The following is a 16,831-nucleotide window of genomic DNA, read 5'->3' as shown; positions in this document are numbered from 1 at the left end:
AAAACATGTAAAAAGGGTTGTCTTGTTCGATGAAAAGGAGCTTGGCCTTCAAGACTGTGCACAGCGTCCCTTGAGGAAGGAGTAGATAGCAAATGGAAACCTGAATCCTTCGAGGGTGGAATAGGGAGAAAGGAGGTAACAAGTGGAAAGGTTAGTCAGGACATTGAGCTCTAAGCACATTGTAGGTCAAGTCCAGATTGGATAGTAGGAAGAAAGAACTGAGTAAGGTTTGAAGTAAGGAATAGGTGTTACTGGGGGTCCCCGCTGGTTAGTATGATGAGAACCACCCCCTTATCCGAAGGCAGAGGTGGCATAGCCTGACCCGAGGTCGGTGCAGTGAGATCACTTGCCCCCAAAAGAAGGACCCCCGGCTCCATAGAAGTTCCCCAAAACCGTGCGACGAACAAGAAAAGAGACCACGTGGCAATGCATAGGAAAAAACACACGAGACAACAATAAAAAGAGGGTTAAATAGACGTGTAGCTTGTGTGTATGTATATACTATACCTATATCTCTTATTCAGTAGAGAGGAAAAAAACCCTCATGGGAGGAAACTTCTGGTCCTGGCGAAGAGATCAACCTCACTCCAGGCAAGCTAGCTGTGCTTTGTTGAGCTGTGCAAATGTCGGAAATGGATAAGCGATATATAAGTTGAGTACTGATGTATAAATCCAGTGTGAACCTCGACTAGCTAAACTGCTATGGAACTCTCTTTTAGACACTCCTGGGTTATGGATGTAAGTCCCTCCCTGACGTGTGTGTGCTGGTAAGTCAGGACATCCTGTCCAACTGGTTAAGGATGTCTCTTTCCTTGTACAGAGTCCTCGGACCCCGTTTGCAGACCTGTCTGAGGATGACAGGATCTTTGGCGGGGGTGATGTGGCGGGGCAGAGCCAAGACGGGCATGACGACCAGGCCTTCCTGTCGGAGATCAGTGAGAAGGACGTGGAGGCACTGAGGCTGCGAGAGGAGGCACTGCTGCAAATAGAGGTCAGAGGCAGGAAGGAACAGAATCACTAACCTTAAATGATGATGAGTTACAGTTCAATTAGAGGTAGATATCAAAATGTACACTGCAACTTTGTGATCTAATTATAAACTCATATATACCACGTTTGATTTAATGTCACTGAATAACTAAATTGGCTGGTGTATTTTTTGGTTGAATTCCCCTCTTGTCCTCTAAGTACTACTGTCCCACAAGTATTGGGAAATTCATCTCTTGAAAAGTATAAATTGATGTAGAATCTTCAGAGAGTTCAAAATTAGACCGGCTTCATTTGCATATAAATGACTGGTCTGATAAACTAACAAATAACAATGATATCTAAAGTGACCTTTTGTTATTCATTATGTTTGTAAAACGTTTTTGACTTGTTCCAAAAATGTTTGTTTTTTATTCATGCAGACAATATTAAGATGTTTGGTCACTTTAACTAGTTCTAAAACCTCAACACCAATTTCATGCATACTAGTGATGGATGGGTCTGTTTTTACTAGTTAGCTAAATCAGCAGAATGTGTTGCTGATTTATCTCCCAAACATATAATTTCTCACCCTTAAAATTGCATAAATTTATTGGACTGGAAAATGTAAATATCCTGTACACTGGTGTATTTTGTGTTGTACAGAACACGTTTCCTCACAATTTATATTGCCCCTATTTCACACTGATTATACGGCCTTCCCTCTCTTGGTTCCTAGGTCATTTTGTGTTATCGTTGTTTGACAAGGTAGCCTGCCTGCTACACTCTATTCTCTGATTAATGCCTGCTATCTTACACATTTCCCTCCCACTCAATCCTCTCTCTTTCTCTCTCTCTCAGAGCTGTTCAGCTCTCTCTCCCAAAGGCTGACCAGTGCTAAATTCCTGTTATCTATAAAACGCTGCTGGTCCCATTCCTAAACTTCATGACTGCTAGGGGAATCTTGCAAGTTCACAGGAAATTGATTTTCATCAAAAAAAAGAGAAAGTAAATAAAGGAGCAGTTTAAATGGGGGGAGGGGGAAGCCACAAAAAGGGAAAGAAATTGCTTTGGAATTGAGTGCAGTGATCAATATCACTTACTGCCAGTGTGGGACAGCTGATGAAAAGCTACATTAAAGAGAACTGGTAAGACACACCAGAGGCTGAAGCAGAGAAAAAATGAGATACATAAAAAAACAATTAAAAAACACCCTCTCTTACTTTAAGTGCCTTCCTTGATAGATAACACTGGCTTGGGTTCATTACAACACAACATAAAACAATATAAAGGGATTACAAGAAAACACTATAAAGGGATTACAAGAAACAAATCTTTTTTTTTTTTTTTTTGTAATCAATTATGCAGATGATGGAGCTATACTGTAGTGGATGCACCTGTATGAACCTAATACTTAACCCTAATGCTGCATATTTATTCGCAATTACCTATCTAGTTGTAAATTGTGAGGAGACTTGGTTAAGACATACTTTAGAACAAGTTATTGGGATTAACAGATAGTAGGAGCTGCTTTGCCATCTGTCTTTATTCATGTATTTCACCAACTGTTTTCAAATTGAATAACCAGTCTGATCTGTCTGTCCGTCCATCCATCCATGTGTCACCCTTTGATATAAACACACTGGATGCAGGTCTTGGTGATCTACTTTTTTATTATACAGATAGCACTGATTTTGCATTTACAGCCGTGACAGAGGGTGTATGTCACTAAATAGATAACAAATCACAAAGACTTTTGAAATAATCATGTACCCCAAAAACATTTGCAAGGATGCGGATAAAAAGAACCTGTAAAAAATACAAGGCTGCCTCACTGTATATGTGGCTTGTATGCAGTTTTATTGAGGTAGTAAACTAATAGGAACTGATCCACCCGTACTATCAATATAAACAGATATTGCTTACAACCTGTTCCCAACTAGAACAGTCAAAGAGATACACACAGTATGTCAGTGATTTATTAGGATACTACGAAAACTACCGTATATAAAGAGCATTCAGGCAGACTCTGAATTGATGGCTCCTATTATAAGCTAGTAATTTTGCCTCAGACAAGTTCAGTGAATGGGATGGTTTTTAAAAGCTGTACGATATGTATGGATTGATGTGAATGAGAGTGTTGTTACATGCTGATCTGGTTTTATTTATGCTCCTGCTTGCTCTTGGTTTAACAGTCATATAGTTAGGTGTCATCCTATATATATATATATATATTATATATATATATATATATTATATATATATATATATATATATATACCATGTCCATTTATACCTTGGACATGTTTATAACCTGTACAGTATAACCCTGTGAAAAAAAAAAAAAATCTGGACATATTTTCCTTGATAACCTTTATAAGGGCATTTGGTGGTTACCTTGAAGTGTACAGTACAATGAGGTTAGGTGGCACATAACTTATAAGGCAAAATGCCTGGGTGTGACCCAGTGCAATTCATTTTATGGTCTGTTCTGACACCTGACTGCTGACAGCTGCCCAGGACTAAATGTGATGTGGCAGTGGTGGGGTGTGAGAGCTGGGCTGCAGACCAATGTTTATTCTGTTTATTCTTGTACAGTATGCTCCGCTGTGCTTTGCAGAGGCAGTTATACAGCTTTTAACTTTGTTTCTAAGGGTCACACTCTGCAATGGCAGGGCATCACATAACACTCTTCTGTTACACAGGAATAGTGCAAAACATGATTTATTAAAAAAAATAGAGAAAATAACAGCCTTGTCCTCATAATGTTTTTGTGTAGGTAGAGGTTATCCATAAACATGTAGAGGTTACTACTACGCTTAAATGAAATGTATGTATAATGGAGTTTGCAAAGTTTCTGTATAGATTCTAGGAGTGGGGAAGCAGTGCTTGAAGTTGGTTTCTTTTACTTTACAGCTGGTACCACACATTCTGATTAAGCACTCATTTTGAACTACCTTACTTAAGGTAACATTACAGTCTACGTTTGGTGCTAATCACGGTCTGTGAAGCCATTCAGATGTCTTGTACAAGTTTATCTTGTTTGCGTGAGAATCAATGATAGATATAAAGTCAGGTTGTTTTTATTTGGGTGACTGATTTAGGCGACATAAGAACTGAATAAATGAATAATTTCACAGCTGTAAATAATGGCTGTATTGTTACACCGTGGTGCATAAGGCATCAGCAGTTTGAAGAAGAATTGCATGGTTAGGCACGGTTGAGTACCTTTCTCGTGTAATAAATTATTTCCTGTTTGCATTCTGATTCAATTACCGATCTTCACCGCTGTGTAATAAATCTACTAATGAGGAATTCTAGGGGTATAAACATTCTGTTTGTACCCAAAACCGCTTTCTTCCTCATTTGCAGCTGTTGGGCTGCATATGTTCCTCAAATGTATAGTTGAAATTATAATGGAAGTAGAGTACATTACATCACATTCTCCAGTTAAAGCTATTGGCCAGCTTCTTGTTTTCAAGGATTTAAAGGTGTTGAGACATAATAAACGGATTTGTTATCCCTTTTGAAAGAGGAGCCTAACCGCCATTAAGATTCTGTGGGCATGATTTTCAAAAGTTTTTTGTTGTAACACTGGATTTTCAAAACTCCAGTGTTAATCAACAAATCGTTCTGTAGCATTGATTTTGGCATTTTCAAGAGGTCGTTATACCTATCTTGTTATTAAATAATCATGCTAATGTAAGTTCTGAAATTATGTTGATTTACAAAATAATGTTAATATCTTAACGAGCAGTGCTTCTTGCGACTAGTTTGCGAGGGAATTTAAGAGCAAAACCTTGTTAATTGTCACAATTTATCAGGAGTTCATTTGCACTTGGAAAAGCAGGGTTTGAATTAACAAAAGACTATAGCTCATTTTGAAAGATAAATTTAACAGGCTGTGGCTGTGACGCCAATGATACAGAGACTAACTAAATAATTCAATGTTTGTAGTTATGGAAACGTTTAGACTTTTATGTACTTGTGGTTATGAATGAGATTTGTTCACTTGTTTTAACAGTTTGTAACCTTAAGCCTGGAACACACTGCCCGATGATATCGCAGGAAGGGATGTATGGATGCATAAAGCACAGTGGCAATGGGGCAAATCAGTAGGTGAAAAGATAAGGCTATGCCAGTAATAAATATGTATAATTCTGGCTAGAACTTAAGACGACGTGATCGTGAAAAACACATATGACCGGAGACATGCATATATTCTCTCTCTATTAAACACACACATATATACACACACACACATACATACCTACATACATACACACACTGTATATTCACTGAATATTTACAGAACATTTACTTTAAAAACTGCTGCTATAATCATGATTCATTTATTATTAATGGCGTGCATTATGGGGCTTGCTTTCAAAAGATATCTCCACGGACAGGAATGGAATACCTAATGTGATCAAGATCATTGACATGGATTTTACCTAACGTATTTGTAATATTGTCACTCCCCTCACACATACAGTGTACACTCTCACCTTCACGCATCTGTATGCACATATTATAACATCTTCTTATAATACTGTAAGTGTTTAGTGGCTACTTCTGTTCATGTTGAGTTTATTTATCGCGGAGGTGAGCAAACAGTACCAAAGAAAACACATGATAAGAGGAAATCACCAAACAATTAACTATAAACAAATTGTGTATTGGGTTGGGGAGTTCTATCGTAATTTTAAAAGCTTAATAAATATATAATGAAGTGTTACATACATGGTATACATGTATAATAACTTACAACTACAAACACGAATGGCACTTGAAACATATGTATTTATAGCCTACAATCGTACATACTAAAATACATGTATAAGTAGATGTCAACATAAGAAAATAAATTCCAACCAATATAGATAGATGACCACCCCATCAAAAAAATAAAGTTATTATTTTTTTTTAATCTGTGCCGACTAATTTTTACTCACACGCCTGATAATCTCCAAATCAACATTGTATACGTGAAGTTATCTGATCATTCTACATGACAAAATGCACAATTTTAAATTAAGTTTATAAATTATGCACAAAATAGATATTCACATTATTTTTTATTTCATTTCCATTTGGCTGCTGCTTGCAGGTGAGAGCCATCTTGCTGTACGCTAGTAGTTTCCATAACAATGAATTATGTTTTCATTCGTTTTTCTTGATCTCGTTAACATGCATTTTGATTAATGAGTTCCCCTTATTTAGTCATTGAGCGAGGAAGTGATGTACATGACCTGCGAGAATTAAGATTTTTTACAAGAAATGCGTTCAAAGCATTAAAGGATTGATTTAATGAACACATTTCATTTGAAAATCACTTGCTATTAAAGCTCTCATTACTATACCACGAATTTGATACAATAACACAGTTTGGTGAAAATCCTGCCAAAAAATCCCACTGACAACACAGCATAGCAACCAGTCAATGAAGGACTGATTCAATTTAAGACAAACTCTGATCATAAGCATAACTTTTTTTGTATTTACAGCATACATTCACAGACCAAATTATTGGCACCCTGTGCTTATTATACCATAATTCAAGGTAAACTTTATTTAACTTATACCCCTTTTAAAAAAGAAAATAGCATTTTGTTTAAAGTATTTGTTCATGACAAAAGCTTTAGTATTTTGTGTCCTCCTTTTGCTTTTATTACAGCTTTCAGAATTCCTAACCAGTATGTTACATCATGCCGTTGAAAACTGGGCCCATTCTATCTTTCACATTTCCTTCAGCTTAAACAGATTGGATACACAATGCTTGGCTACAGATTTTTTACAGACAAGTCCAAATAATTTCTTATAGATTAAAATCTGGTGATTGTGAAGGCCATTCCAGAACTTATATCTTTGTTTTCTTCAAGAATTCCAGAGTTGACTTAGCCATATGCTTTGGTTCATTATCATGTTAGAAGATAAACTTTCTGCTAATCAGCCTATGAGTAGATGGTAACATTTTACTTTGTAGAATGTTTTTATACATGGCGGCATTCATTAGGTCTTTAACCACATTAATATCTACAGGCCCTTAACTGCTAAAACAACCCCATGTCATGATCAAACCACCTCCATGTTTAACTGTAGGTACAAGTTTTTCTCCATTGAATGCTTTCCCTTTTTTCCTCCAAATATACTGTGGTACATTTTTGGAGAAAAGTTATATTTTAGTCTCATTGGACCAGATAATTTAGTTGAGGAATGCTCCAGATTCCTTTTCATATTTCTTGGCAAATTTTAAACATTTTGTTTTATTAATTGTCTTTATACGTAGTTTGCCATGAGGTCTATAAGCTAAGAAACGAGAATGCAGAGAAAAACCTGAAATAACTGAGCTAAAATATCAGTAACATGCTGAATTTCATTTAAAAAAAAAAAAATAATAATAAAAAAGGGGACTCCAAGGCCACTTGAACTGGTTGAAAAAACTACAGGATTAATTTCATTGTTTCGTCAATATCCAATCTAGGGCAGCACTTCAATTGGAACTGTCAGGACTTAGAAATGTAGTGCCTGCAGTACTACTAAAAACAGAGTGAAGTGTAACAGGGCCAAAGCATGCCAAAGGAAAACTGAGATCTTCAGGTTTGCTGTCACTATTGTAATCGACAAATACATTCTTTATGAAGCAAATACATGTATACACTTGTGGATCCAATGTTTATAAACCTGAGCGGTAACACGTTGTTCTTCAGTCTGTGGCGTAAACACAGTGCTAGGAGTGTTTATTTTAAAAAGACATGTCAGGATAACTGCTTCTTCTTTAGTTCAGATGGGATTATTTTTAATGGCATGTGTGCCAGGGTAGCCAAAGTGAGGAGACTCAGAGTCGGAAAATGCAGCAAATAAAATACTTTTAATTAAATAGTAATCAACACACAAAACAAAAGGCCAAATAAAAAGACACACAAAACAATCTAAACAATAATAAATAACTAGCAAAAAACACAGCTAACGCACACTCACTCACTCACTCCTACCAAACAGGTCCTCTCACTTTCACAAACACTGAACAACTAACAATCCCAACCACTCTCCTTTTCTACAGGTGCCTGGACTAATTGACTAATTAACACCTCATTAGGCACATTCCATGCATTCCTCGCACGAACTCATTTACTCACAGATCCACCCTGCAGAGTCACTCACATCCACAAAAACACACAAAGATAGGTTGCACCCTGTCACACATGTAAGAGAACTTTTTTATTATTGTAAATATACCAATAAATATAATGGACCAGGTGTTTTGTCTTCATACCATGAATACTTATTGTCCTTTGAGTTGCACATTGTATAAATAAATAATTATGTTATACCACAGACATTTAAATATGTGTTTTTAATGACTACGAATTAAAATAGTGCTCATCTGTACAGTTACTAGTTTTACAATAAACATGGAAACAAATAACAAAAAGTATATTATTTAACTATCCACAAAAAAGAATATATATATATATATATATATATATATATATATATATATATATATATATATATATATATATATATATATATATAAACAAGCATTTATTGGTTACATAGATATTTCAAAACTAAGTAACAACAACAATTAGTCTTACTTTTACTGAGAATTTTGGTCTACATTTTAAAAGGGTTCAGAATTGCATGGAGTACACTACAGGTATGAGAAATAGATAGTTTCACTAGTAAGAATGAAGACTAAATGATTGTATTTCCCCAGGTTATTGAGCCTATAACAAAGAAAGATTTGGGCAAACTGATTGAAGCCTTTACAATCTTAAAAGGAGTTAACAAAGCTAACCCTAGCCAGGACCTGAGGACACAGTTGGAAATTATATGGAGACAGACTTAAGACAAAGAAGGGTAGGAGACAATGTTTTATAGAGACAGTGGTGAGGGTATGTTGTTGGTGCTGACTCATTAGGATCTTTAAAGACCCAACCCATTTATAGAAAGAGGGTAACTGAAACAGGACAATAACCATATACTATCTGGGCAAAGAAAGACAAAGGAACGCAATCTTCCTCAGTGTAATTAAACCTTTCAGCTAGATGACGCTGACAATTGTCAGTAACCCAGGGCTTTGGCCACATGGATTATTGGAGCAACTGACCAGTGTTTTTTAGTCAACTGTAACGATAATGAAAATGTCTATTAACGAACATAAATCATATCCGTTAATAGTAACTATAAGTGTAACTAAAAAATTATGTAAAACGATAACGAAATAGTAACTAAAAAAAAAAAAAAAATTGTTATAGTTAAGCTTGCTACTTTTTGATTGAAATCGGTAAAGCTCATTAAAAGTCGAATTTCCCAAAAATATGAGTTTGACTGAAATACATGAATGTAGGATAAACATCTGTTAAACCACTAGCTATTTTTTTTTATTTTCTTACCAAAAAAAAAATCATTTAGAAATCATCTCTAGTTTGTGTAGTTTTTATACTTGCTGCCTGTCCCGTTTCCGTTTCGCTCTGAATGGCTAGATGTCCCTGTCAGTCAACTCAGTGGTACCTTAATAGGCTACTGCAGTTTCACTGTCAGTATTTCATCCTGTTCTGACAGATCTCGTTGATTGAAGCATGCTAGAATGATCTCATTTGTTTAAATGACTGTCAATCATCAAGCTCTGCACCCTGTGCACTTTCATTTGCCAGCTACAGTGCCTGTCATTCAAAGCGCCTACTTTGAAATGACTGGGTTAATGTGTAGGTAAGCTTTTGCTATAGTTATACAGTGACAGTTACTAATTTGATTTGAAAATGGGTCGCAAGATGAAAACACTTAATAAATATTGTGTACAATACCATGACCGATGGCTAAGGTCTCCGCTGAGGTCTCCGGGTGCAGTTATTCCTGTCTTACCTTCCAGTAACTCTGAGTCCAGTTGTGCTGAAGCCGGAGAAGGTCGGAAGTTAGTGCTGTTCAACTATCTCTAGTTTTGTTCTGTGCATATTAATTTTACCTGTAAATGTATGCTAACAAAGTCTTTGTGATACATTTTATATGCTGTGGTTTCTGCAGTTTATTTGAGACAATTTTTAAAGGTGTGTAAGATTTTTTATCTATACGTATTGCTCCACAGTGACCAAACGTTATTTAAATTAGAATGTTGGTACATGGTTTTGTTGCATTTTGAATATGATAAAAGAGTTTCCCTAAATAAGATGTTTCTCACCGGCATTAAATGTCAGTTTTGAATGGAAAAATTAAGATCGAAAAAAAGGTAAATTCTTTAATCAAAGTTAATAAAACAAAAGTAGTGCTATATATGGAATGAAAATGTATCTTGTGACAAAGCTGTTATCTTACTATGGAATGGTAATAGGCCTATAGAAAATGTACATTTTAATATAAGTTTTTGTTTCAATATGGTCCATATTCAAAAAGCATGTTCAACCAAAATCAAAATTAAATATTTGAACTGCCTATAGGGACTGTTAAATTAGCACATGAAAGATTTATCTGACACTACAACTTCCTTGTGTTGTTTTCCAATAAGGAAAACAAGGTCAATGCTTTATAAATATGGCCTTACAGTATGTTTTCTCCAGATCTCTTAAGCCTGAGAGTCAGTGACATTTTGTATTGGACTGAAAAAGCAAATGTTTTAATTTTTTTTTTTTATTCACTGTTTTTTTTTTATGGGTATTATTGATTCAGGTAAATTGTTTATATATTTAATCCTTCTATATGCCTTGTTTTCATCAGGCATTGAGGTTCTACTTAAACATTTACAACTGCAAATTAAATGGTTTAATTATTTTTCCTCAAGTTAGTTTAATGTAAAAAAAAAAAAAAAAAAAAAAAAAAAAAAAAACCTAAATATAGCTTTTGTAAATTGTTAAGTAAAAATCAAGCTGAAATAAACAGCCTACTTTTTACTACTTGTTTCCAGCACACATAATCTATTTGACTAGTATTAAAGTGTGTGGAGGGCTGTAAAGCAAAACTTGGCTAGTAAATGCTACTCTCTGATCAATACATGTTTGTGGTTGGCTATCCTTAGGAGTGTACTGTGAAGAGGTGTAGAGCCTGGCACTACCCAAGTTATTTTTACCTTGAGATTTCAAGCTCATCACCACTCTGTTAATTGTAATAATAATTAAATAATAACTAAAATTATGTTTAGGTAACTGTAATAATAACTACAGTGCTCCCTCGCTATAGGGCTGTCGGTTATAATGCGCCTCAGATATAATGCTCCTACAGCATGTCTCCCAATTCCGTATACTAATGATTCATGCAATATTTCTACAGTAAATACAGTACCAGTGTTCAAACTGTAAACAACTTCTCAGTCTAACTTCCGTTTCTGCCTCTCCCTTTTGATACAGTATCTGAACTGAAGAAAAGCTGCGCTGGCACTTAATAACACAGACATTTTATTCAGCTTATTACATGGTTATCTTTTCTAATGTATTTACTTTTACTTTTTTGCTGCGAGAGGAGCTGTTGTTTTGTTCGGCAGATGAGACTCTTCAGCCCCGCTCTGGCAGCCGAACCTGGGGCGAACCCTTTCCCTTTTCCCTTCTCCTGACCCGCTCTCCTTCTCGCACTTGGTTTGCTTGTCTGTCGCTTCGAACTGAACTCCCAACCGCCATTGAGCCAGACTATGTATAGTTTAAAAACTGCTAATTAAAGTGATTCATGGAATGTTACCTTTTTTTTTTTTTTTTTTTTTTTTTTTTTTTTTTTTTAATATAGCATTGATTACATGGGGCTTTATGCATGGTAAATTCATGTAAAGTTACTTTTTTGCTTCACTATACGTGCATTATAGAGGGAGTTATTTCATTTTGTATTTTAGTCAGATGTGTTGTTATGTATCCCGCAGCAACCCCCTCCCTCCACCTCGTTTGTAACGCTCTTCAGTTATAACGCTCATATTGCGTGCCCCCCGAGACCCACGATTAATGAGGGAGCACTATATAACTGTTATATTGGCTGCTCGTAGGTTTCGTCAAGAAACAATGTAGCAAAAGTTGAAAAAATTGTATCTCCTGCACGCCGCCTGTGGCTGCTCTTGCATGGTGTCTTCAGTGTGAATGACTTGATTGAAAACAAAACATTTTATTTTTAATTTCACGCTTATATGATTCATTCAATGTCATCATGAAGCTGCTTAACTCCTCTCTCTGTATTTTTCCTCTGTTTTGGGGAATCAGGAGACTGGATGGCTGTGGTTATAGATTTATGTCGACCTGATACAATGCTAGTGAGAAAAGTACATTCATGCATCTAGGTTGCACTGAATCTCCAATATAGTGCTTTCCACTTTCGGCTTTATTTGGGTTACCAACAGACTGTCGGACTGAAACAATTTCGACAACCTAGACAGTAATGACAAATAATCCATCTGAAATTAAGTTTTCCTTACATCTTTCAAAAAGTTCAGCATGCTTTTTACTTTGTTTGCTTGATCAGATTCTGAAGAAGATACTGCAATATTTTCCAAATAACTTACAACTGGATCCAAATTTAAGCAAAGTAACAACTCCGTCACGTTGGCTACTTACCCATGTCATGGAGTAAACCTCTACACATTTACACAATGTATAATGATTTGCATTTAGGGCTCTTTCACACTTAGCTCACTTCCTGATTCGAATCGTGGTTCACTTGCAAACAAACAATTTTTTTTGGGTATGCTCAGATCGCACCAGAACAATTCAAGCGAACCTGAGTTTCTTTTAAAGTGCATTCAAATGTGTTTGTTTGGTTCACTTGCAGCTTCATCCAGACTAGAGTTCTACTGTTATCATATTGCACTTTTCTAAATGCACTTGGATCTCTTGCTGATTACTAGTGCAGAACGCATCACATTTCTGGTGGTTACAGTTCTTGTTCAGGATGGCATGTGCACATAAGCTATATTTAATCAAAAAGCGTATACTGCACCTACCCTAACCTCACACTTGTGTCCAGCACCAATGTGTTCAATTATTATTATTATTATTATTATTATTATTATTATTATTATTATTATTATTATTATTATTATTATTATTAAAACTGACATTTAGCTCCTAAATGTAATATAAACAAAGTGTATAGAAACAGGTAATGCTTCACTAAGGCAAACATTTGCTGTATTTATTGTTAAGTGATAAAAAAATATGTATATTTAAACTATTCTTTCAGCAATGGGAATTTTCACAGGGAACTACCTATTACACAGCAATGGGTACATTTCACGGAAATCATGATAACAATGAACAAATACAGCCCTGCATATTAACTCTCACTTCACTACACTTGCTTTAGCAAGCTTTTCACTGTGCCCCCTCGGTGGTCATTATGACAGAATATGTCTAGGAAACTCTCAAGGTAATCATTCCTCAATGAAGAGTGTATTGAAATCCACTGCCTGTTTCAGGGCAAATGTAGCATAGTAATTATCAAAAATGACTAGCTGCATCAGCAGGATGCTCCGAATGTTCTTTGAGTTAATTTTAAGGATGATTGGCTCTAAATTGTCTATTAAGACATTTACATCTGTACTGTGTTTTTGAAAATGTACTGCGATACAAATCACATGTAGGCATCATAATGATTGATGAACAGTCATAAGATAGTCAACAATTATTGTGCTTTTGTTCAAAAGCTTTACTCTAAATGTCTTACAAATATGAATACAGATCCAGTTTCAGTCCTAACCCTAGTTACTGCTATATTATTAACTATTTGAAAGCATTATTTTTGAATGACTTAGTATTATCATCTCCTCAGCTCTATCTGCATCCCAGTAATCACCTTTGGACATAGTGCCAGCAAACAATATTGTTACAGCTCCTGAGTTTTACTTTGACTCTTTGACCTGTGGTGGCAGCTGACTTTGTCTGTATCAAGTACTTTTATATTTGCATGCAACTACACTTCCCATTCTGTCTTTATTGGTTGTTGTTGTGTTTTAGTCTTCCTCTTCCTCAAGCATTCACTATATTCTTAATTAGGTTGTTTGTACCTGCCAGATAAGAAAAGAAAATAACTGAAAATGCAGCAACAAGTGATTATCATCACCTACTGGTGCAAGGCAGGCCAGCAAGGAGTTTGAGGTGCAACAGAGTCTATAGAGTAGCTGTTCAACAATAAACAAGCTGTAACGATGACCAGGAAGTCTTAAAGATACATAAAGAGCAAAACACAAAAATAAATTGCTTTAGAAACTATGAGAAAAGTCATTTTAACCAGCACTTCAGCAGAAACGTAAAGATCAGAAGAACCTTTTAATCAATTCAAAATTGATACCTGGGTTATCTACTATAGACCCAGGGTTGCAGTTTAAGGATTTCCCTGACATAATACCTTTTTGAAATTTTGCTTTTAAAATATCACACATGTATAAGACAGAACGGCAATACAAATACAGAATCATTGGCTTAATTAAGGAGCCAGGCTACCTCAAAGTAGTACAAATAGTCTTTCACTGTGCTTCTGCAGGCAGAATTATGTATTTACAAAATCAACCAAAAATAAGATTAAGTGTCTTCCTGATGCCTGATGCCATGCAGAGCTTGTTATTTTACGTATAGGAGCTAACAGATTCTATATCAAACTACAGCAACACAGTTGATGAATTAAAGGCACCAGTATAACAAAACACTTGGTTTAGTAATAGACACATGTAATTTAAATAGCAATAAGACTTGGGGAAGGTTTATATATGGCCACACTATAGCCAGTGTTACAAAATGCTAGTTTACTTAATACATGGTTCATTCTGTGTTTTCCCATGATGAAAAATACATGCAAATAACACTGTCCTTACTTTCACCAAAGACGCTCTTTTTAAACAGCTTGTGGTCATCATGATTCAGTTTGGATTTTCGGAATTCTTCAACAGCTATCAAAATAAAGGTGAACTATTACATGTTTCAGTGTAAACAATATTGAGAAGTAAAGTAAAGTATTCCAAATCACAAACACTGTCCAGAAACTGCACAGTGCCAAACATGGGTCCTTTTCAATAAACAAAAATAATGAGTAAGATTACCTGGCATGAATAGTCACTGAGCAGGTCATCCCTGTGTAACTAAACTGTAGTTACTGCCATGTAAGAGCTATGGCAGTTTCCCTTGTTTGTACCATGTTATTACATTGTTATGTATACAGGTAGCTACATGATATCCGATTTACAGTGTGTACTGATGCTTATTATATTTTATTAGAACAATTGTTACAATCACAATGTGAACACCTTGATTAGTTGTTAAACAAGAAAGAAGGACACAAGTCTCTCAGTGTCTTGTGGAAGGGGTGTGGGTAATTCACTGACTAGGAGACAGACAGGTGTAATTGAAAACACCACACAGGTGCCCAGTTTTATTTTTTGACAGTTCTTACTTTTTCCGGCAGAGGGCACTGTTCACCGTGGGCTGCCTATCAACGATGATAGACAGCACCACGGAAATACCACAGGTGGTACGCGAACAGCAAGTGCACTCGCAGGTGCTCAAAGAAATAATAATGAAAACAGAAGGCGAAAAGAACAGTGGAAAATAAAACAGTAATAAAACTACAAATAAAAGGTGCTGCACTCGGCAGCGTTATCCCGGTCGCCGCTACCCGCACGACCCGGATCACCATCTTACTCTGTAGGCTATCTAGCCTGCTCTTTTACAATCCGTCGGGATTTGCCCAAGGGTTCCCCGCTCTCTGTCTCGCTGTGAAACTCTCCTTTCTTTTTCGCCTGATTCCCGGTCCTGGATCAGAGCTTCCGCACTCTCGTGCGTCTAAGTGGGCAGACCTGAGGAAACAGCAGAGCATTTTTTTATAGGGCTAGCAATCTGCCAAGACTCGTCTCTCAGCCATTCAGAGAGGGGGAAAGTCCACACACCCACTTTCCCACCTCCCCATGTCACTGCCATGACTCACAGGCGGTTGTTGGATGACTGTCACCCTCTTCCTGCAGCCCGTGAACACGCCAGCAGAGTCAGCACAGATCTCTCCCTGCTACAGTCTTATACTAAATACTTAAATCTGAAATCTACCGAATGAGGGGATTTCAGAATTCATCCTCTATCCAGAATACTGGGACCTCTAGTTCTAAACAACAGCAGATTTAAATAAAACTGTCGAACCAAATTCAAACATAACAGTGTATATACATCTCTTTACATGTCTATCTGTAGTTAAAAAGCCAGGGAGGGTATTATTTAGTGATAGAAATGGACGGAAACAGTATTTAAATCTGCCACCATTCAGATCAATTTAATAGCCCCTGATATGTCCAGTTGATGTTGCAAAATAGAAGATTTGTTGCTGGATTTTGGATACAGCAACTGAGCCTCACAGCTCTACTTTACCCAGCCCTAAGTCAAGACAATGACCCAAGCCCTCAAGACAATGCTCTCATCATACAATCTTGAACTAATAAAGACAGGGTCAACCACACATATTGGCTGAAGTGAAAACAGATAAAATCAGAAGACTGTTTAGTTGGAATAATTCCGGAGCGTGTAGCATTTAATTCAAAATATTTGTCAGTATTGGGTGGATATTATCTGCTACATTAATCGTGAGTTTCTGAATACATAAGGACAAATTATGTTCATTAACTGTTACATGTTCCCCACAGAAACAGGTTACTGAACTATACTAATAAAATGGACCAGTGGTTTTATAAGAAAAAGCTCTTAAGTGCTCTCCATAATAAAGGTGGTACAAGATAAACACTACAGCATGGGAGACTTTGTTTCTTCTGGGAGAGGACCATCTTTGTTTGTATTTTGTAAGACTGAGACAGAACTGAAGCAAAGCTGTTGAAGCCAGTTTGTAGCTTTTCAAATTTTGAAACATAGGCTGCTTGCTAAAAAGGTGTTTCAAAAAATGCTTTCCAGTTTATACAAGTTCTAAA

General features: G+C 36.2%; 1 protein-coding gene across 2 annotated transcripts in view; it reads left to right on the top strand.

Annotated features, from left to right (window-relative positions):
• The window catches only part of tsnare1 (T-SNARE Domain Containing 1), a 274,777-nt gene that overhangs the window by 152,505 nt on the left and 105,441 nt on the right, over window positions 1-16,831 (top strand). For both annotated transcript variants that reach the window (XM_041245057.1, XM_041245056.1), the window contains exon 8: window positions 821-991. In XM_041245057.1, the coding sequence (XP_041100991.1) occupies window positions 821-991 (171 nt within the window). The remainder of the gene's footprint in view (window positions 1-820; window positions 992-16,831) is intronic.

The sequence above is a fragment of the Polyodon spathula genome, chromosome 3, assembly GCF_017654505.1.
Source record: "Polyodon spathula isolate WHYD16114869_AA chromosome 3, ASM1765450v1, whole genome shotgun sequence".
Lineage (NCBI taxonomy): Eukaryota > Metazoa > Chordata > Actinopteri > Acipenseriformes > Polyodontidae > Polyodon > Polyodon spathula.
This window is presented reverse-complemented; position numbering and strand designations above follow the sequence as displayed.